Source organism: Polyergus mexicanus, unplaced genomic scaffold, assembly GCF_030449975.1.
Source record: "Polyergus mexicanus isolate NDT 795.1 unplaced genomic scaffold, iyPolMexi1.0 SCAF_17, whole genome shotgun sequence".
Classification (NCBI taxonomy): Eukaryota; Metazoa; Arthropoda; class Insecta; order Hymenoptera; family Formicidae; genus Polyergus; species Polyergus mexicanus.
This window is the reverse complement of record NW_027223337.1, coordinates 3765887-3788560: the sequence shown is the minus strand read 5'-3', so window position 1 is coordinate 3788560 and position 22674 is coordinate 3765887. Positions and strand designations below refer to the sequence as shown.

Sequence of the window (22674 nt, the reverse complement as noted above, 5' to 3'; positions counted from 1 at the left end):
GTTAAGGAGGCTGTGCTAGCCATGAGGGACCGTTCCACCAAAGATGATGCCGAGAGAGTTGCGTGGAAGAGAGACCGCGAGAAGCACAGTCTGCTGGATTCTCCTTGCCGGGAATAAACCGCCAATGGCCCTGAGGTACGCGTTCTTGAATTGCCGCCACTCGATTCCGAACGAAGTCCTTCCAGCGAGAAGGATGACTGTTGATCCAGGTGAGCGATACTGATGAGTCCGTCCACAGGTAGATTGGTACCTCCGCGAGTTCTAGTGTTCGTTGAACATAACTGATGAGACGAGAGTGTAGAACCGCCGCCGTGAGTTCCAGCCGGGGAATGGTGAGCCGTTTGAGAGGTGCGACCTTAGTTTTGGCGCAGACCAGTGTGATGATTGGCTCTGTTATGTGATGGGTGACCTTGATGTAAACTGCAGCCGCCATGGCAAGTTGCGAAGCATCTGAAAATCCATGAAGTTCGACCGTGGCTGACGGCGTGAGAGACATCCACCGAGGAATCGTGATGGAAGTCAGGGCCGACAGCTCTGAACGGAAGTGCGTCCACCGATCTCGAAGTTGCGGCGAGAGATAGTCATCCCAGCCGACCTTTTCCAGCCACAGTTCCTGGAGGAGAGTCTTCGCCCTGATGATTACCGGAGATAAGAATCCCAAAGGGTCAAACAGTTGTGCTACTTCCGACAGTATGGTCCGTTTGGTGATGACGGGCCGGTTGGAGGCCTTGCTCTGGAAGACGAACGGATCTGAGTGAGGCTGCCACGTGAGTCCCATAATCTTACCCTGCGTGTTAGCGAACGAGTGAGGCTCTACTGCTGCGCCGTCCCTAGGGAAAGCCCGAAATAGCTCCGGATGATTACTTTGCCACTTCGCCAGAGGAAAGCCGCCCGCCTTGTGCCCGGGGGTAAACTGAAGGGTTTTGATAAGTTGTCCAGAAGCAAAGGTGAGTTCCGATCCGAGATCGATGAGCATCCTGACCGAGTGAGGCGAGCCGCCAGGTGATCGGATGATGGCGCAACAAGTAGCGAGTAAGACTGCCGGACGAGTGAGAGCTGCCGAGTGAGATGGAGCGAGGACTGCGTGCGTGAGTCATTCCGAAGCCGCTGATGTGGTGCTCTCATTTGGTGAGGCTAGCGCCGGCGTTTGTGGGGCTGCGGTTGAGGAGATTACTCTGCCTTGTGTAGCTGACGGACGTGGGGGCGGTTGACCATCCATGTGTATCATGGTATGATGCTTGTTGCCGCAGTCTCTGCACCTCTTGGAGTTTTGACAGGCGAGTGCGTTATGCCTGCCCAAACAATTGAAGCAGAGTCGAAGGTCGATTATTATGTTGCGCCGCAGATGAGGAGACATATCTCTGAAACGAGGACAAGAGACAATGTAATGAGGGCCAGAGCACAGTGCACATCCAGAGGTCTCCGAATTCCCAGAGGGGGGTGAGATGGCCACATGAGCGGTGGCCGTAGATGGTTTGCTGCTGTGTCGTAATGCCTTGTTTTGTCAGGTGATGTCTAATTGATTAACTTCACTGAAGAGAGAGTGTCCGATGAGCAGTGCGTCTCCGAGGATGAGAAGGAGAGGTCCATATACCGCGTACGAGATTCACAAGATGGCCGGGGAGAGAGCGTTCCAGCCGGGGAATGTGGTCAAAAGCACCGCGTGGCTACAGGAGCGAGAGAGAGAGCCTAGTCGCGTCGTGGAGATCCGTTGCCGAGCGCCCGAATCCGTCCGAGCGTCGCCGAACACGCACGAACTGGCGGGCGCGCTGGAAGTCTGAGAGCGAGAGAGAACGCGCCGAGGATCGTTCTCGAGCTTTCGCCGGTAGCACTTGGAAAGCACACATTTGGTTCTCTTAGTCTGCACACAGAGATGTTCGATCCGATTCACTGAGGAGAAAGTGTGCGATGAGCCGGCCGTATCCCGCGCACGAGGCTCACAAGATGGCCGCCGAGAGCGTGAGCCTGAGCACGTGTCGCAGAGATCCGTTACCGAGCGCCCGAGCGTCGCCGAACACGCACGAGCAACCGAGCCCGACGGAAGTCAGAGCGAGAGAGAAGGCACGACACGGATCGTTCTAGAACTTTCGCCGTTAGCACATGGAAAGCACACACTCGAATTTCTACGTCCGCGCACAGATATGTTCTTTCAGATTCACTGAGAGAGTGTGCGATGAGCCGTCCGTATCGCGCGCACGAGGCTCACAAGATGGCCGCCGAGAGCGTGAGCCTGAGCACGTGTCGCAGAGATCCGTTACCGAGCGCCCGAGTCCGCCCGAGCGTCGCCGAACACGCACGAGCAACCGAGCCCGACGGAAGTCAGAGCGAGAGAGAAAGCACGACACGGATCGTTCTCGAACTTTCGTCGTTAGCACGTGGAAAGCACACAACCGAATATCTAAGCCCGCACACAGATACGTTCGTTACCGCACCCACCGATCCGGCTCGAAGGACCAAAAATGTTTGATAAAGTACCGGAGGAGTCTCTGGTTTCGGGGGGTGTCGGGAAGAACGCTTAGAGTCCACGCACACGTACGTTGGTCCGAGCCGCACTTCGCGAATATTCGCACTTACACTCAATTCGATGATTGACTGCCGGTTGATAATGTCCTTACTTTCACTGAGATTCTTGAGAACACCGTGAGATTGATTTCTAGATCCGATCCGAATAGCAAACCAAATTCCGAGAGCGTTGTCGATTTTTCCAAAGAAAGCGTGCGCTATGAAAGACCGTTACTCGAGGAATGATCGAGGATCACCGGAAGGGTCGATATCGACGCAGGAGCGCGGAAAAGCTCCTGAGAGCTTGATTATGATTGGCTGATAGCGTCGTGCGATGCTGATTGGATTGATAAGACCGGCATAGGGATTGGGTTGAGGTCGCGTATGAGAGAGAAAAGAAAGAGAGAAAGAGCACTAAAGAGAAGGACTAGAGTGAGTAAGATGATGGTGGTGAGATTGCGCAAAAGTCGCGATATTTTCTGAACAAACGTGAATTCCTCGAATAATAAATTTTATTTCGATGAGGATGACACGGAAATTACGATTCCCGAGGGATCGTACGAGATACACGCAATACACAAGTTTTTGAAACGTGCAATTTCACGGAAACGCCCGCGACGCGTAGTTCGCTCCGGCAATCGTGTCGACAAACGTGATGATATCGCGGGGATATCGCGAGAGGAAACCGTTCGAGCGAGCGGTGACGAAGACGAGGTTGTAGAATACCCGATAGTGCTCCGTGCTAATTACAATACGATGAATAGCGAGATCAAGTGCGCTTTCAGAATAAACTTTAACGAACCCAACAACATTGGATCGCTGCTGGGATTCTCGTCAAAGCGTATATTGCTGCCGGGACAATGGCACCAATCGGACATACCGATTAATATTATCAACGTAAACATTATCCGCGTAGAGTATAACGTGACCGCTGGTGCGTACAGCAATGGCAAACGCGTTCATACGATACATGAATTTTCACCGAGCGTGCCGCCAGGATATAAGATATCGGAAACGCCGGCGCAGATCATTTACCTGCCGATCATCACGCGGAGCATTACGGATCTAACGATACGCGTTGCGGATCAAGACGGACGATTGCTCGATTTTCGAGGAGAAGAGATCACCATCAGATTGCACGTACGACGGCGACAAAATTAGCACGCGATACATGAGATGCTCGTGTTGAGCGGAGCGAAAGACGCGGGAGATAACGCGACGACAACAACAACAACAACAACGTCAACATTCGCTAATATTCGATTATCCGGTTGCGCCAAGAAAAAGAAACTCAACGCGTCAAACGTTGAATTTTTGCAATCTTTGGGATTCGCGGTGCGAAATATCTGAGAAAACATGACCGATATCCTTAACATCAAAAGCGAGCCGGTCTTTGACGATCGTATCGTCAAGATCAAGACTCACACGTACAACCCTCACGCCAATACGACGTTTGAGCACAGCGATGAGATACGAATACCCATACAACAACAGGATCTGTATACGTTGCCGTATGAGAGTTTTCTATACATCGAGGGAAAACTAAAGATAAACAAACCAGCTGAAGGGTTTGATGTTGTACTGGGAAATAATTACGTCGCGTTCATGTTCGATGAGATTCGATACGAACTCGACGGTGTGGAGATTGATCGTAGCAGAAATGTGGGAATAACCAGCACACTCAAGAACTATGTAACGATATCATCCGATAGAACCGTGATTATGAGAAACGCCGGCTGGGATTCGCCTACTAACACGAATGGATACTTTAATTTTTGCGTACCGCTCTACATGTTATTGGGATTTTGCGAGGATTACAGGCGCGTGGTGATTAACGCTCGTCACGAATTGATCTTAATACGATCGCGCAACGACAACAATTGCTTGATTGGAAATTTGGTGTTGGAGCCTGTGATCGACATATTCAAGATACAATGGCGAATGCCGCACGTCGTATTGAACGAGATTAACAAGTTATCGATGCTACGCGCCTTGGAAAGCGGACAATACCTCAGTATGGGTTTCCGCTCGTGGGATCTATACGAATTTCCGCTATTGCAGCGTACAACCAAACATTCGTGGCCCATTAAGACCGCGACTCAGCTGGAGAAGCCGCGATACGTTGTTTTCGTTCTGCAGACAGATCGGAAGAACGTCATGTCCGAGGATACGAGTCGATTCGACGACTGCAAATTGACCAACGTGAAACTCTATTTGAACTCGGAATGTTATCCGTACGACGATATGAATCTGGATTTCGATAACAACAGATGGTCGATTTTGTACAACACGTATCAACGTTTCTGCAAAAATTATTACGGTTACGAGTATCTCGAGCCGAGTCTTACCGTCACGCAATTTTTACGTAACGGTCCATTCGTGATCATCGATTGCTCTCGACAAAACGAATCGGTCAAAAGCGCAACCGTGGATGTGAGATTGGAATTCGAGTGTAAGGAGAACGTGCCGCCGAATATCACAGCGTACTGCCTCATCATACATGATCGCGTGATTCAGTACAACCCGTTGACCAATGTTGTGCGCAAAATCACCTAAGTATGGGGGAATGAGACGATATAAAATCTATAATACATCAGGATCAATTGCAGTCTTGTTCTCGACGTGCTGATATAAAAAAGAAAAACGTTATGTCTGTACCAACGTTCGTGAACCTACAAGGATTCTTCGTCGGGATGAAATTGTCGTAAAGGAGGTGGCGGTGCTGAGAAAGGGGACCGTTCTGGCGCATTACATTTTTACATACCCCCTACCATGGAATCTCCTCACAAAATCCGACAAATCGTGCGCTTCCTGGCTGATCGCGAATCACCATGGATTACGATGGGAAGACGGAAACGTGCCGTACAGCATGGCTAAACGCTTGATTACATCAGCCGTGCTTGGAACAGAAGAGGATGACGAGACGTCGACTCTCGTGTACGTCAAGGGATGCCAGAAACGGGAATGGCTGGTGGATTTGCTTGAGAATCTTGCGAGAGAAAATTTAATCATCGAGACTTTGGATGCTGATTACGAAGATATTGAATCTTTAAATAATCTAGATGTTACTAATATTGGATGATTGCATAAGTTCGTGCCCGATTTTCATAGATGGCATTAAGTTACTGCATGGCGGAGTTCTATTGTTTTCGTGTGGTAATTGTTGCTTACACCGAATAGATGACGTTGTCTTATGTCAATTTAGCGTCAGACATTGTTCAGATAAGTCCATTTGTGCATAAGAGAAATCATTAAAAATGGAGAACGAAAAGGTGCATTTGCGGCATGTAATGCTATATGAATTTCGGAAAGGCGTGAGTGTTGGGATTGCATAAAAAAATATTCAAAGCGTTTATTTGGACCGCGCTCCTGCTCTCCGAACAGTCAAAAAATGGTTTGGCAGATTTCGAAATGGTGATTTCAACATGGAGGATCAACCCCGCTCTGGACAGCCTTCTGGCATTAATGATGACATTGTGCATGCCTTAGTGGAAAGAAACCCAAGGATTACAACTGAGGATATTGCTGAGAAGCTGGACATCGATAATTCAACCGCTTTTCGTCATTTAAAAAAGCTTGGATACATTTCCAAGCTTGATACGTGGGTGCCGCATCTCCTGACTGAAAGGAATAACTGAAAGAAAAACTGCAGGAGTTGCAATGGGAAATTCTGCAGCACCCGCCATACTCTCCAGATATTGCGCCTTCAGATTTTTATCTGTTCTGGTCTTTGCAGAATAGTTTAAATGACAAGAATCTCAATTCCGAGGAAGCTGTCGAAAACCACCTTACAAACTTTTTTCAAGAAAAACCAAGTTCTTTCTTCAAAAATGGAATCGACAAGCTTATAGATCGTTGGAAAACCATTGTAGAAAAGAATGGAGACTGATATAATTGATTAATAAGTGTTATCTCTAAAATATAATCTATTGAAGTTTATATTTAAATCGGGCACGAACTTATGCAATCACCCAATACTATACGATGCGAAAAACATGTTAAGAATTGCGCATTACAGAATGTATTAAAAATATTTAACTGGTGGTCGCAATACCAAAAAAAAAATTGCAATATTTTTATAAATAAAATGTGTAAACGTATTTAATGTTTTTTATTTCTTATTCTCCCCACTCCTTTCCTCGCGAGTCGTTTCTAAGTATTCTTTTTAACGTTGGCCGTTTCCCCTTCTCCTAAATTTTCAGAACAATAATCTCCCATCGCATTATATGTTGACCGTTTCCCCTTCTCCTAAATTTTCAGAGCAATAATCTCCCATCGCATCATACGTTAACCGTTTCCCCTTCTCCTAAATTTTCAGAGCATTGATCTCCCACCACATCATACTTTTGAAAAATAAGCATCACGTATATTCGATTAATTTTTTATACGATCAGTGTCGCATCAACTGCTAGTACCAACGGTTCACTTCTCATAACCGAGAGACAAAATGTGCTCCGCTGAAAGAAGCACCAGCAACGGTTGCAAACGCGCGAATTACTACGTTCCACGAGACGAAATTAAACCGTGCAAGAAACCACGAAATGAAGTTAAGCCGTACAAGAAACCACTTGATTTGTAAGTATCACAAATGTTTTATATATATTCTTCATATATTTTTTCATATGTTTTTTCTATGCTATTTCATATTTTTTGTATTTTTCAGATGTGGTAAACCACGTATTTTGGTACGTAGATTTGCTTTGACGCGCACTGCTTATAAATACTTAGATATTGGCATCAGCGTTGGAATAACATCTTACGTGGAACTGCATCTGGGCGATAACCGAGGCAACCGAATCGTATTATCTATCGATACATGGGAATCGCTAATGCTGAAACGCGCGGACGTTGAACAACTTGTACAAACGCCTAATCATGCACCGATATGGATTAACGATTTAACAATTGAGATTGTTAAAATAAGTGATGCGAGTGTTGTCAAACTTACGTTGCGCGATTCTTGCTTGTACATGAAACCGTCAACTATATTTTTCTTATTCGAACTCGAACACTGTGTTAATCACGAATATTTGAAGCTGTGCGAGAATCTAGAAGCTGTAAATGAGAGTTTCGATCAATTTGTTCGGAGTTTGCAAAGTAGTATGTTTGGCGCCGAGAGAGATTCTGCGGTTAAAATCTTGCGCGAAGTTTATGATAAAACATCTATCATAGATTGCGAACTATTAGCTTATGCTGTGGATGAAATTTTGTCTGAAACCTTGAGACGGGGTGATGTATGGTAATATAAATAAATAAATTAATGTGTTAAAAAATGAAAAAAAATGATTATGTATTTCTTTCGCTTCCCTTTCTTGCATATCCTCAGTACAAACCGCGCGCGATCTTACGGTACGATGCCGTAATGCGTGAGAGAAGGATGGCGCGAAGCGTTCGCATGAGCGTGGTAAAGGGATAGCGTTCGTAAGTCGGTGCGATAAGTATAGCGTTCGTAAGACGGTGAGTATGAGGGAGATAGCGCGAGGCGACCGCATGCACGCATGTGGGAGAAGGACGGCGCGAGGCGTTCGCATGAGTGCGGGAAAGGGATAGCGTTCGTAAGTCGGTGCGATAAGTATAGCGTTCGTAAGACGGTGAGTATGAGGGAGATAGCGCGAGGCGATCGCATGCACGCATGTGGGAGAAGGACAGCGCGAGGCGTTCACGAGTAGGAAAAGGATAGCATTCTATGTGTGTGTGAGAAGGATAGCACGAGGCATGCGCGTGGATGATGATGCGAGATACGGCGTTCGTAAGACGGTGAGTATGCGCGAGGCATGCACGTGTGTGGGAGAAGGACAGCGCGAGGTGTTCGCGAGTAGGAAAAGGATAGCATTCTATGGGTGTGCGAGAAGGATAGCGCGAGATATGCGCGTGGATGATGATGCGGGATACGGCGTTCGTAAGGCGGTGAGTATGAGGGAGATAGCGCTAGGCATGCACGCGTGTAGGAGAAGGATAGCGTCCGCATTGGCGTGGGAAAAGGATACGTTCGCGGGAGAAAGAGAGATAATGCGAGGCATGCATGTGGGAAAAGGAAAGAAGAAGGTGCAGAAATAATCATTTTATTATATATATAATAATGTCTATTTTACAAAACGTGTGTATAATACAAATTGTGTGTGTGTCTGTATGTGTGTGTGTGTGAAATATAAAATATAAAATATAAAATATAAAAAATAATAAAAAATAATAAAAATAATAAAATAATAATAATAATAAATTAAATAATATAATAAGGATAATATAATAATATAATAAGGATAAAATATAATAATATAATAAGGATAAAATATAATAATATAATAGGGATAAAATAAAATAAAATATAATATAAGGATAAAATAAAAATAAAATATAAGGCGGCGCTCCATCTGAAACAGAAAAACATTATATTAATATAAATTTAATATTTTTTAAAATAGATACAATTAATTCTTTGAGTATTTCAATGTGGTTCTCACCCATAACATGGACATCTAAGCGTTTGTATGTTTTTGTGTAACGAATGTCTTAAACTTTCAAGTCGCGTGATTCGGCTAGCCAGCGATTGAATTCCATGCCCCTGTTGTAACATCTCGCGTCGGTACTGTTCTTCCAACCACTCGAGACATTTAAGGCATGTTCTTTCCCATAACTCGCATGCACACACCGAGTTCACCTGTATGAAATCCTCCCATAGAAATTGTTCTAATTCCGCAAAATGTTCGGAGTCCCCATATTTCCTATTTTAGTCTTTTCACAACATATGTTTTGTCCAGCTTATACAGTGCAAATTGGGCACATGTTGCAGGGCATTATCTGGTACAGCGGTTTTCCACATTCTCTGCAAAACGATCCCAGGATTAGTTCGTAAATTGCACTTTTATGCTGTCGCACAACACGAATATTCGAAAATAAGTCTAAAATACGCATAAAACAGCATGTGCAAATTTTTTCGTTGTATTCACTTTTATAATAAAAGTATATACAGCACATTTTTACCGCACCTAAACTATTTATTTCAACTCGGTTTAAAGTACGTTGATTTATGTCCGTACTAACACTGCTGCAATCACTATTGTAATCGGAATCCTCCGAAAGTATGTGGTCTTCGTCTGATGAATCGTCTGACAAATTCACAATTTCCATCAAGTTGTCTTCGAGAATGACATCCTCATCTTCAATAACAATAACTTCTTCATCAGCGCCTTCGAGAATAATATCCTCATCTTCAATAACAATAACTTCATCTATTTCCATTTTTATGCAGATTATCACAAAATCTTCCTCTACACCGAACACTTGCCACACAAAAAAATACAAGTACCCCACTGTATCTCTTTCAGTCGATATACGGACCGTAAGCTTTCAAATCGCATACTGAGTTTTTGACACCCTTCGTTCTTCATTATATATTTTTAATCTATCGCGTTATAGTATCGCGATGGTTCTATCTTGTTTATAATAATTCTAATGTTACGCACAATAGTGCGTGAGCGGCTCTTCCTGGAAAAAAAGATGAAGAGACCACCGCGATGGTTTTATTTTGTTTATAATAAATTATAGCAGCCGGACATCTACGCTAGCTTTATCATCTTTCTACGAAATTTAATAATGCCGCACGTGCAATAGTGCAGTGTGAGACAATATTTGTTTATAATGTTTATAAATTCTCGAGCAGCCGGACATCGGCATTCGCCCTTTGTAATACACCGCGCTGTTTATGCTCCCACGATAAGCTCCCCCGCCCGCGTGACGTCATTCCCCCGCGCCGCCAAAATCTCCCTCCGCCCGCGTGACGTCATGCCCCCTCGACCGCGCGGTTTCCCCTCGCCACGCATTCCCCTCGAAGGACCTGAGTTAGAACCGGCCTATTAACACTACTGTCGTACTGTTTTTTGACTTTAATTTTTTCTTCTTTAATATGCTCTTTTGCGAGCTGACTCGTTGCCGTTAATTTTTCTTTCAATTCTTGCGCGTAATCATCGTAATTGTATGTCGGTTTAGGCGGTCTCGTCAGTGACGTAGGCAGATCCGCTTGGTGCCCGTACACTAATTCGAAGGGTGTATACCCCGTAGCTGTATGTGGCGTCATGTTATACGTAAACATTGCGAACGGTATCCATTCGTCCCAGTCTGTCTGATCTTCGTTTATGTAGTGTCTTAAATATTCAGCTAATGTTCGATGCGATCGTTCTAACGCGCCATTACGTTCCGGATGATAGGCAGTTGTCTGTATTTTATTTATTTTTAGTAATTTACATGTATTTTTAAATATTTCGCTGAGGAAATTTGTGCCTTGATCCGTTAAAATTTTTTCCGGTATTCCGTGTTCAAGTACAATTTTTGTAACGAATTCTTTACTGACCGTGTTCGCTTCTTGGTTTGGAATCGGTATCGCTTTGCTGAATTTCGTTAAATTATCTTGGAATGTTAACAGATATTTATTTCCATTTGTTGTAACTGTTAGCGGTCCTACAATATCTAACGCGCATTTTTCGAACGGTTTAGTAGGCGTATCCGTAATTATTAGCGGTACTTTATTTTTTCGCGATAGTTTGTTTTTCTGGCACAATTCGCATTTTGCAATGTATTTTTCTACATCTTTCGTTATTCCTGGCCAATTGTAATTTAGGCGGATTCTTTTAACCGTTCGTTCAACTCCTTGATGTCCTCCTGTGGGTGCGTCATGATATTCATATAATATCTGTTTCTTGTCTTCCTCCGTGTATATTTTTTCTTCGTCGGAGTTTGTTTCCTCTTCTATTGCGAAGATTTCTCGTTCTTCCTCTTCTGTTTCTTGCGCTTCTCTTGTTACATTGCGGCTCAGTGCATCGGCGTTCGCGTTCGCTCGTCCGGCCTTATGGATGATTTCATAATCATATTCTTCTAGTTTTAATCTCCATCGGATTAATCTTGATCCGGGATCATTCACATTAAATAACCAGATTAATGGTTTGTGGTCGGTTACGATTTTAAATTTCGTACCGTATATGTATGGCCTAAAATGTTTTACAGCCCATACAATTGCTAGTAATTCCTTCTCTGTTGTATTGTAATTCTGCTCCGCTCGCGATAAAACTCTGCTGGCGTAAGCAATTGGTCGGTCATTACCTACTTTTCCTTGTGACAATACTGCTCCGATTGCATAGTCGAAAGCATCGGTGGTCACTATGAATTCTTGATTGAAATCCGGATACGTTAGCACTGGCGCAGTCATTAATTTTTCTTTTAATATTTCGAAAGCATTTTGCTGTTCCATTGTCCACTCGAATTTTTCCGTTTTCTTTGTTAATTTCGTTAGTGGCTTGGCTATTTTTGAAAAATCTTCTATGAATTTTCTATAGTATCCGGCTAGTCCTATGAAAGATTGTATATCTTTTACTTTCTTCGGCGTCGGAAATTCTTTTATCGCGGTTAGCTTTGACGGATCCGGAGATATTCCATTATCTCCGAAATAATGTGACCTAGATAAATTACTTCTTTGCGCAAAAACTCGCATTTACCTAGTTGCAATTTTAGATTATTTTCTCGGAGTCTCTGTAGTACCTCCTTGAGTCTTCTATTGTGGTCCTCTAGGCTCGATCCGTATATGACAATGTCGTCTAAATAAACTAGACATTTAAGTCCTTGCATTCCTGTTAGAATTGAATTCATCAATCTCTGGAATGTTGCTGGCGCATTTTTCAATCCAAACGGCATTCTATTAAATTCATAGTGTCCGTAGGGCGTTGAAAAAGCTGTCTTTTGTTTATCTTGCTCAGCCATCGGTATCTGGTGGTATCCTGACGCTAAGTCTAGTGTAGTAAAATATTTAGCGTTTCCTAGCTGGTCCAGTATATCGGTGATATTGGGCAGTGGAAATGAATCGCCTATTGTTAAATCGTTTAGCTTCCGAAAATCTATTACTCGGAGCTTAGGTTTTCCGGATGCGTCGGCCTTTTTCGGTACCACCAATAAAGGTGCGTTCCATTGACTCGCGCTTGTTCGGATTATGCCGTTTTTCAGCATTTCTTGCACTTGTTTATTTACTTCCGTCTTGTGCTTCTCGGGAAGACGATATGGTCTCGTGTTCACCGGCGAGGTGTCGGCGCGCGTGTTTATCTCGTGCTCTACCGTCGCGGTGCACGTCAGTGGTTCTCCGTCCAACTGAAATGTATCGTAATATTCTTCGCATATCCGTAGGAATGCCTGTTTTTCTTCCGTATTTAAATGTTGCGTGCGTAGTAGTTGTCATATTTGTCCGTGTCTCGAGTTAGTATACTTAAAATTTTTTCTTGCTTGTATCGTGTGTATTTTGAATTCGATTTCGCGTTCTATGTCTTCGAGTGTGACGTTCGGCGTTTGTATCTCGACTTCCGTATCGGTTGTATTTATGATACTAACGGGACAAGTATAATCCTTCGGTTCTACTAAGCAGTTTCCAAGGTAGATTCCTGGAGCTGTTTCCTCTGCTCGTACTATTCCTATCCGATTTTGCTTTGTTATCGCTTTTACGATGGTTTCGCTGCGCGGTTTTAGAATTGTTTTGTTAAACGTATGGAATCTTAGCACGGCGTCTCCTATTTTTAATTGATTTTGATTATAATCACAGGATACCGAATGTTGTCGAAGGAAATCGATTCCTATTATTCCTTCATTTTCTATCGGAATGTCGTCTCTTACAACGTAAAATGCATGTTTTACCTTGTGATTGCCAATTTTAATAGTGGCGTACATTTTTCCTATGGTGTGTACTTTATGCCCGGTTATGCCTTTAAGCGCGATTTTACCTTCATGTATTAGTGTGTCATCTTTTAAATGTTTCAATTTTATTAATGAAATGGTCGATCCTGAATCGTACAACATCTGTATTTTTTCGTTTTTCACTTGTCGCATTGGTAATGTTATTAGCAATAAGTCCGTCTTTTTCTTTGCACGTGGCATATCTTTAATATGCGTAACGCGATACTCAGATGCAGGTCGCGGTTGTCTCTTTCTCGCTTCTTCCTGCTCGTCTTCGCTGCTGCTACTTGCGCTATCGGCGTTTCTGTTTTGTTGTCGCGGTTTCTTTCGATCGCGTATATTTTCGTCGCGCGTTTTTTGCTGATTTCCGACTTTTAGTTTATTTGTATTGTTTTTCGGTTTTCCTTTTAGACTCCAGCATTCGTCGCGGCTGTGTCCTGTTCGTTTGCAATGCGAGCAGTATTTACTTATCGCGTTTATTCGCGAGGGTTTTTCCGGCTTCGGGAGCGCGTATCGGCTGCTACGGCAATCGCGTCTGAAATGTCCCTTTTTTCCGCATTTAAAGCATTGCGGTGTTGGATTTCGACTATTTCGCGAGTAACTAAATTCGGTTTTATTTTTATTAGCAAAACCACTCGTTCTCGCTGTTCCCGGTCTGAGTTTTTCTTCGGCGCTCGCGCCCGTTATCGCTTCTTGGAGCGTCGTATATCGCTACGTGCGGACGAGCACTTGTAATTCGTCGTGTAACCCGATTTGGAAATTTATTAATACCTGCTCTTGGATTGTTTGTTGAATCGTGCGTTTTGAGGTTGCGGAATGCTGCTTTCCTTCGATCATCGAATCATATAATTTCATCGCTAGTAAATCAACACGTTGTCCGAAAGCGTGCGCAGTTTCATTCGGTTTTTGTTTTAAGGAATTGAACTCGATTTGTAAGTGCGTAGTACTTTGTTTAGACTGATAACAAATCTCGAGTTGTTGTTTTAATTCGGCGAACGTCTGAATATTTCGTGTCTCGAAATCCTGCATGGCTTTTCCTATCAGTTTTGTAAATAATATTGCTCGGATTAATGATTCTTCATCCGCGGGATGTATGTCTTGAACGGCGTACGTGCATGCATTTAAAAATTCTAATAACTTATGTCGCGATGTTCCATCAAATTCGGGAATCATTGCTCTTGCTTCCTTTAACGGTAAGTAATTCGGAGCGGTGCTTCGTCGACTTCTGATGTCGCGTGCGGTTCGTCCGTATGTTCCATTAAACGCGTCGTTACCGTCTTCTGAGCGGTTATATCCGTGACGTGGTAGTTCCATAATCGCGTCTTCTACTCGCGTTACTCGCCTGTTTAATGATTTTACTTCCGTGCGTATTTCGTTTAATATTTCGAGAAGGTGCGCGTCGCCTCTTTCTTCGCGGTTTCTCTCGTGGGGCGGTGTGTGATCCGCCTCCACTATATTTCGGTCCATTTGGTGAATAGATCGTCGCATTCTTTCTATTTCCTCGTCTACCGCGCTTTGTGGCGGGTTCGCGGGAGTGTTTTCTTGCGGATTTCGCGATTCGGCCATATTACTTTCTTGTTGGCTATAAATTTCTTCCAGATCGAATAGATCGCTCTCGTAGAAAGTTAATGAAAATTCGCGCCGTAGGGATACTCTACTTGGAGTTCTACTAATATACGGTCGCGTACGTCTAGTCTCGCGTTGAGTATCGTCAGTGGGGTCAGTCGTATTACGCGGGAGTAGGCTTTCGTCAAAATTGTTAAACGGAAATTCGCGTTCTGTGATTACGTTATCCGGTAACTCGGTTTCGCTTTCGCTCGAGTATTGTTTTTCTAAGTTCCTTCGCGTTTTATCAAAATTTTCTCGCGGTGTTAAACTTACGCTCATAGCTCGTCGGGCTGGTCCGCTTAATAACCACGATCGGTTCGCTATCGGTTTCGGTATATTACCTTCCGACATTCACGCAGTTATATTTGTAATAAACCGCTTTCGCGAGGCGGTCGTGGATAACTCGGTCGGGATCCGGGGCTCGTGAAAGGATATCGAGAGACGAACGATAGATGCGTTAGGTAAAATATAATTTATTGCGTGTAAGTATGTGTGTATACAGAGTGAGTGTGTGTATAACTGTTGTGTGTGTCGGTGTATGTGCGCTTGTATGTGAGTGAAATGATAAGCGAGCGAGTGCGTGTGCGAACGCGAGATATTTACAATGTGTTGAAAATATATGGGCGAGGCGAAGGATGACGTGCAGGTGACAAAACGCACTCGTGTATGCGTGAGTGTTGGACTTGTCTAGCGGTGTGGTCGTGCCGGTCGCGATGCATACGTATTACAATGCACGGGGTGTGTGTGTGTCGGAGCGCTCTTTCAGCGATTCGATACAATTATCGATTACGTGCGCGGATCTGGATTTCGGCAGAGGCCGCTAACTACCGGGCGGTAATTTCGGTCGGGTCGGTGGGCGGTCCTTAGACGTGTCGGTATCGATCCGACTGCGTCGATCGATGTCGCGGCCGGGTTAGATCCTCCCCCGTGAGCGGGACTTAGCGCGCCGTATTAATGGCGAGTCCGATCGCGGTAAGGGAATTACTGCGAGTTCGCGGATATCGCGGTATTGTTTCGTCGGGGATGGTTTTTCCCGTAGAATGCAGGAGTGCAACGGCCGACGGGAACACCCGTCAATGGCAGGGAACTCCCTACCACTGGATGATCGCCGTTGCACTTAGGTGGACGGATGCGTGCGAGGTGTCGGGAACTCCCGACGGAGGCTGAGTACGCCCAACCTCGTGTTCCTCGGTCGCAGAGATTTCAAAGGATCGCTCTTAGAGATGCCGCAAACTCTCGGCGGAGGCTGGGTACTCCCAACCCCGTTTTCTCTCTCTTTGAGCGTGTTTTCAGGATCGTTCTGGATTCCAGGCGTCGTACTGACTCTGGTGGTTGCGGAAGATCTGGTCCGGAGATGTAAAACGTGCCCTATTTATACCGCTTTTCCGGCGGGTGCGCGTGCGTAATATGCCTGATTGTTTTAAGGCCTATTATTTAACGGTGAACCGCCGCGCGCGACTCGAGTGGTTTCGGGAACGGTCGGTACGGTTACCCGACCGCGGCGACGGTTCCGGGTAAACACGCGTTGTAACGGCGGTTTACAAATCGGAACATTTGATAAATCTTTAAAAATGGGCGCTCGGCGCCTCCGCATTATGCCCGACCGGTGTTTGTCGGGCGGCGGACTTCCGGCGGATCGACGGCCGGGTAACGTTGGAGGGATGCATCGTTACATATTTATTAAATTTTTCGGACTTACAATAGTATAACGGCTCGCATGATCGCTCGCTGTGTCAGTAGGTTGCTGACGCTGCAGTCCTCCGCTCGGCGGCTGATACGGCTGACGTACGCTGACGATGTTCGTCGTACGGCGGTCGTTGTCCGGCGTCGGTGTGTTGTCTGTAGAGTTATCGTAGGTCGCGATGCTTGGCGGCTCACGTTTCTGCTACAGCTGTTGTGGCGATGCTCGTTCTGTTGTCCGTGCGGTGTCTTCCGTTGATTGTGGTTTCCGTCAACTTACGTTTTACGTGTGCTGGCGTGCCTGTCCTGTTTACACTCTGGATGCCTTGCAGGTCTTGGGGAAGGCTTAGCTGCTGCTTCCGTCCGTCAACTTCAATTGAATTGATTGTTGGCGTGCCCGCTTTTTAACACAACCGTGTCTTTTGCAGGTCTTGCTTAGTTCTGGCGATGCCCCGGCAGATCCCACCGCTGCCACCAAATTATGATGTGCCTCCGGAGAGGCACGGTAGTTGGGATCGTTTGCCGGAAGGAATTTAAGAATTTTTATTTGTTTAAAAATGACACTCTTACATTTAAATAAATATTTTAATATCTATTTTATTTGTGACTTGGCTTGATTACAATGTTCCCGCACTTTCGCTTGCGTCGCGTATCGCGATAACGGATATCTTGAAGTGCGCGTGTCTAGAGTCGAGTTTCGGTCTCGAGACTCGCCTCTCGCTTCTTCGTGTATATTTCTGCCGACTGCGTGGCTATTTAATATTATAATAATTATTGATACCCGTTTTGACACTCGCGGCTGTTAGAGATATTGCTCGCGTAAAGGAATAAAGATTGCCCGTTTGGTAGTTATTGTGACTACTATTAATTAATGATCAAGATTGTCCGCGTAATATTAATGGTAAAGACTGCCCGCCGTTCGTTAGCGGTGGGCCTTTTTATTAACTCCCTTTGGCTACCCGAGAGGGGGTCGTTTAGCGGCAAGGCTGTGTGTCGTGTCGCTTGATTTTGGCAATATCCGGATGCAAGCTAAGAAGTTCTAAGTAGGACTTCTTTGCTTGCACTTTCGCAATTTCTTTATTCCTTTTTATTTCGCCTTTAAGTAGGACTTCTACGTTGCATTTTCGCAATGTCCTTCTTCCGCTTGCCCTGATTTCCGCGTTTTCGCAATGAAACGATTGCACGGTCGCTCGGGCTTAGCGCGTGGCTCGCGTTGTCAGCGCTTTGTTCGGTCAACGCTCGTAACGTGATCTGTATTCGCATTACACGTTGAGCAATCATATAAAATAATATGTATTTAGAATAATATATTTAATAATTCGTGTATAGCTTGTTCGGGCTATAACACCTTCATCTTTTACAATCCCCGAAGAAGTAACAGAACCACCTTATCAAGAATATCTTACAAACCTCTTTGACACTTTAGAAACATCTCAACGATTAGCAAGACAGAATTTAATAAAGTCAAAAGAAAAAAGTAAAAAGCATTATGACAAAAGAATTAGCATTCAAAACTTTAGAGCCAATGATAAAGTCTATCTACTGAAGGAACCGACTATAGGAAAATTTGACGACCAGTATACGGGACCATACAGAATCATCGAAATGTTACCAATGAATAACGCAAGAATAGACTGTTATGCCTCGGGTGAGGCACGGTAATTTTCGGGATCGTTGCCGGATTTAGATTTAGGAATCTGGGATACGTCTGGCGGGTTACCCGAAATTCTGGACACTTTTTATATTCAATAAAACTTTTATTCACTACAAATGGTCTTAATTATAATTCGTCCTCGTGTCTATCATCTACTCGTGTCGCGTATCGCGTTATCTGACACTCGCGGACGCGTGTTTGGAGTCGGGTTTACGTCGCGAGACTCGCTTCTCGATCTTCACGATTTTCACTAAGTGTGACTACTCGCGACTATTAGCGTTACGGCCCGCGTAATATTAATTGATGGTAAAGACTGCCCGCCGCTCGTTAGCGATGGGTCTTTTTATTGTCTCCCCTTGGTTTCCCAGGAGGGGATCGTTTAGCGACAGGACCATGTGTCGTGTCGCTCGATTTTGCGGCAAGATCCGGATGCAAGCTAAGGAGTTCTAAGTAGGACTTCTTTGCTTGCATTTTCGCAATTTCCTTTCTGCTTTTCGGTAGGACTTCTACGTTGCATTTTCGCAACATCTTTATTCCGCGTGCCTTGGTTTCCGCGTTTTCGTAATGGGTGATTGCGCGGTCGCTCGGGCTTCGCGCGTGGCTCGCGTTGTCAGCGCTTCGTTCGGTCAACGTTCGTAACGTGATCTGTATTCGCGTTACACGTCGAGCAATATCTTATTGTATAAAATAATATCTCTCTAAAATAATATGTATCTAATAATTCGTATATAGCCTTCTCGGGCTATAACAAGACTTTTGCGGAAAATAACGCGTAGTCCATGTAAACAAGTTAAAGTTGTGCAAGGACATATATTATATAGATCCGGGTTGAAGGAAAGTGCAAAAGAAAGAAACTTTTGTAAGCGCAGCCTGGACCCCCGGATCCAGTAGTATTAGAAATCTTAGAATATTTTCGTTATAATCCTAATTATAAATGTACTCATAAACGCACACGCTTTACACATTTTTGTAACACAAAACAACACGAACAAGCCATATTATTCGCGCGTTTATACTTAAATATGATATTTCTATTTTAAGGTTTACCACGTCTCGATACTTCTACTTACCACTTTGCTCTCTGGCACATCGGCAATAATAGTATATGATTGTGGAGGAGCTTACTTGAATGTAACTACTGTGTCCCTACTACGATCAGGCGAATGCGATATCGACATTGAAACACCCGCAACCGTTAACACATATATACAACTACTGCAAATATCAAGCTACGCGCAAACACATGTAACTCAATGCAAGGTAGAAATTTTAAGAACGATATACCATTGTGGAATGCACTCTCACCTTTCGACTGTCACAATGGTTACACAAATTACTTACAAGAAACATCTCGCGCTAGATGCATCCAAATGCATAAAGAAGGCCTTTTGAAAGTAGGAACCGCGGAAATTATAGATGGTCTTAGGTCAAACCACACATACTATAAAAGTATCACGCTCGCAGGAAAAGTAAATGTAGACGGAACTTATAAAGGAATTCAATACTCGGACTACTACGGCACATGGGATGACGTAATAGTCCAAGCAACCATAAAAATCTCTCTCAAAGATTCGTACGTACCAGTCAAATTAAATGCAGGGAAAATAATGTTAAAATCAGGCACAGTTTGTGAACTAGCGGAAGAATCTTGTATAGACTCGGACGATGGGTATACATTTTGGGAAGGAGTACCGAATACTGCATGCGGATTTGAATCATACGATGTATTATACGAGTGGCCTTCACTTGGACACAGTACAATTGGACACGGTGCAAATGGACACGTTACAAATGGACACGAGATTGTGCACACGGTTCAATTGGACACAGTGCATTTGGACACAGTAATTTTGGATACAGTAGCTTTTGGACACATAAGAAAATACGCATCGTTTACTTGGACACCGCTCAATTGGACACTGTTCGTTTGGACACAGAAAGATGCGCACCGTTCATTTGGACACCGTTCGTTTGGACACCGTTATTTGCCCACCGTTCGTTTGGACACCGTTCATTTGCCCACTGTTCGTTTGGACACCGTTCATTTGCCCACCGTTCGTTTGGACACCGTTCATTTGCCCACCGTTCGTTTGGACACCGTTCGTTTGGACACCAAAATTTGATTTAAGTTATACGACGTAATCCACACCAAATTTTTGTTTTAAATAAGAAATAGGTTTGGGTTAGGTTATATCTTCCGGAAGTGGAGCCCCCCCGCAGGGGGGGCGGAACCCACTGTATCCATGCATGACATCCAAATATGCGAAAGGCTAAACAAAGTGCTAAAAGCAATGTAAAATTAATGACATCAGTATCAGAGATATATAAGTATGAATATATTTTATTTTGACAGATATTATAACCTTCAAATGTATCTCCTTTTCACGATTTCATATTTTACATAGATTTACCAGTATAAAGTGTTATAAGAATACTGATTATATTTTCCCAAAATGATTTTTATTTCTCTCCATCTGTTACATATTCAAACAAACAGTGCGCATGTTTCTGTGTACAAATGAACGGTATCCAAACGAACGGTGGGCAAATGAACGGTGTCCAAACGAACGGTGGGCAAATGAACGGTGTCCAAACGAACGGTGGGCAAATGAACGGTGTCCAAACGAACGGTGGGCAAATAACGGTGTCCAAATGAACGGTGCGCATCTTTCTGTGTCCAAACGAACGGTGTCCAAATGAACAGTGTCCAATTGAGCGGTGTCCAAGTAAACGATGCGTATTTTCTTATGTGTCCAAAAGCTACTATATCCAAAATTATTGTGTCCAAATGCACTGTGTCCAATTGAACTGTGTGCAAAATCTCGTGTCCATTTGTAACGTGTCCATTTGCACCGTGTCCAATTATACTGTGTCCAAGTGCACCACTCCCGTATTATACGAGGGCTCATCCACTAAGATCCAAGGTCTCCTAGATTCCCGAAACACAACAATCTTCGTTCTAGAATCACAGGATATTACATTTGCCTTAACACTTACACGCAAACATACCATCTGTGGTTATACTCTATATGGCACTGAGCACCCAAAGCTATTTATTTTCGAAACCCAGAAGGGTAACATTTTCAAAGCAAGATCCAAAATTGCGGTGACAAATTTGGATCTATTTACATACGCCAACTCAAAATTCGTATACGTCGAAAAATATATAAGAAATCAAATCACTTCATTATACAGAGACTTTATTACGCAAAAGTGTGAGCTAGAAAAACAGGTGATTGAAAACACCTTGTCTCTGGCAGCGATGCAACCGGACGAATTCGCCTACAGGATGATGAAGTCACCAGGCTACATGGCGGTGACGGCGGGCAAAAGCATCCATATAATTAAGTGCGTGCCTGTAGAAGTCACCCTACGCAAAACTAACACATGTCATACAGAATTACCCGTAACCATCAGAAACGCTTCCTTATTTATGACCCCGAAATCACATATATTAATTAAACGTGGTACATTGAGAAACTGTAACCCATTACTTCTCATCCTTTATAATATAGAAGGAACCTGGCTCCAATTTAACCCTACCCCATCAATGACAACCTCCCCACACGAAATCAAGCCTCTTACCAAATTATCCTGGAAATACTTAGCCCCTCAATCATTAGCCATCAGTGGCATTTATTCACAACAAGATCTAGATGAGCTAAGAGACCATATAATGTTTCCTGCGGAAAAAAGCACAGTCTTACATACCATCGCCCGAGGATTTAGAGGACAGACCATACAATCCGATACCGTCTCCCTCCAAGATTTATTAGATGAAAACGCATTGAACAAAATTTATAACAACACGTTAACGAAAATTTGGAACGGATTCACTACGTTCGGCGCAGCAACCGCTGGCGTATTCGGCATATTTATTATAATAAGAATTATAAAAATTGTATTCGATACATTAATTCACGGTTATGCGTTACACGCAGCCTACGGCTGTAGTTTACACTTACTCGGAGCAATCTGGAGCTCCTTTACACATTTATTATTATACCTAGCAAACAGACCACAACCACCGCCACAGCCGAATGTAATTCCCGAAAACCCACCTGAACACACTGCGATAAATACACAAAACGCAAATGCAGATATAACGCCTAATGTACCTGTCGAAAATAACGAACCACGAGCTATACCTATAGTCTATTCATTTAGGGACATACGTGCCAGATTGGACGAATAAATTTCATCCTAATTTCTTACTCCGAAATTTAAACTAAGGGGGATGGTGTGACGACTTAGCCGCACGTCAAAATTTTATTTAAATAACATATTTATTGTTAATACACCCATAGGAGGTGAAAGAAATAAAAATCCAGAGAAAATTATTCGTTCAAAGCAGAGATCTAACTTGTAAAATAATATTCATACTTGAGAGTCACCCCGTATGTAGCCAACGCTCGAGCGCGCCAGCGGGTGACGCAGAAATAACCATCATATATAGACCATAAGAATAATTAATAATTTATATTTGCATTGCACAGCTAGAGTACTCTGCGTTGATACCACTGCTT

At 43.9% G+C, this 22674-nt stretch overlaps 3 protein-coding genes across 3 annotated transcripts; 2 read left to right on the top strand and 1 right to left on the bottom strand.

Annotated features, from left to right (window-relative positions):
• Position 1: 1 nt before the first annotated feature.
• LOC138940829 (uncharacterized) lies at positions 2-976 on the bottom strand. Its single transcript, XM_070310051.1, has one exon. It carries the CDS (start codon positions 974-976, stop codon positions 2-4), a length of 975 nt encoding a protein of 324 aa, XP_070166152.1.
• A 2882-nt stretch (positions 977-3858) lies between these two features.
• On the top strand, positions 3859-5058 carry LOC138940828 (uncharacterized). The gene has a single exon (XM_070310050.1). The coding sequence runs from the start codon at positions 3859-3861 to the stop codon at positions 5056-5058; it is 1200 nt and encodes a 399-aa protein (XP_070166151.1).
• Positions 5059-19401: 14343 nt separating this feature from the next.
• LOC138940827 (uncharacterized) lies at positions 19402-22343 on the top strand. Its single transcript, XM_070310048.1, has 2 exons — positions 19402-19872; positions 21027-22343. The coding sequence occupies exons 1-2, from the start codon at positions 19402-19404 to the stop codon at positions 22341-22343; spliced, it is 1788 nt and encodes a 595-aa protein (XP_070166149.1).
• Positions 22344-22674: the final 331 nt, after the last annotated feature.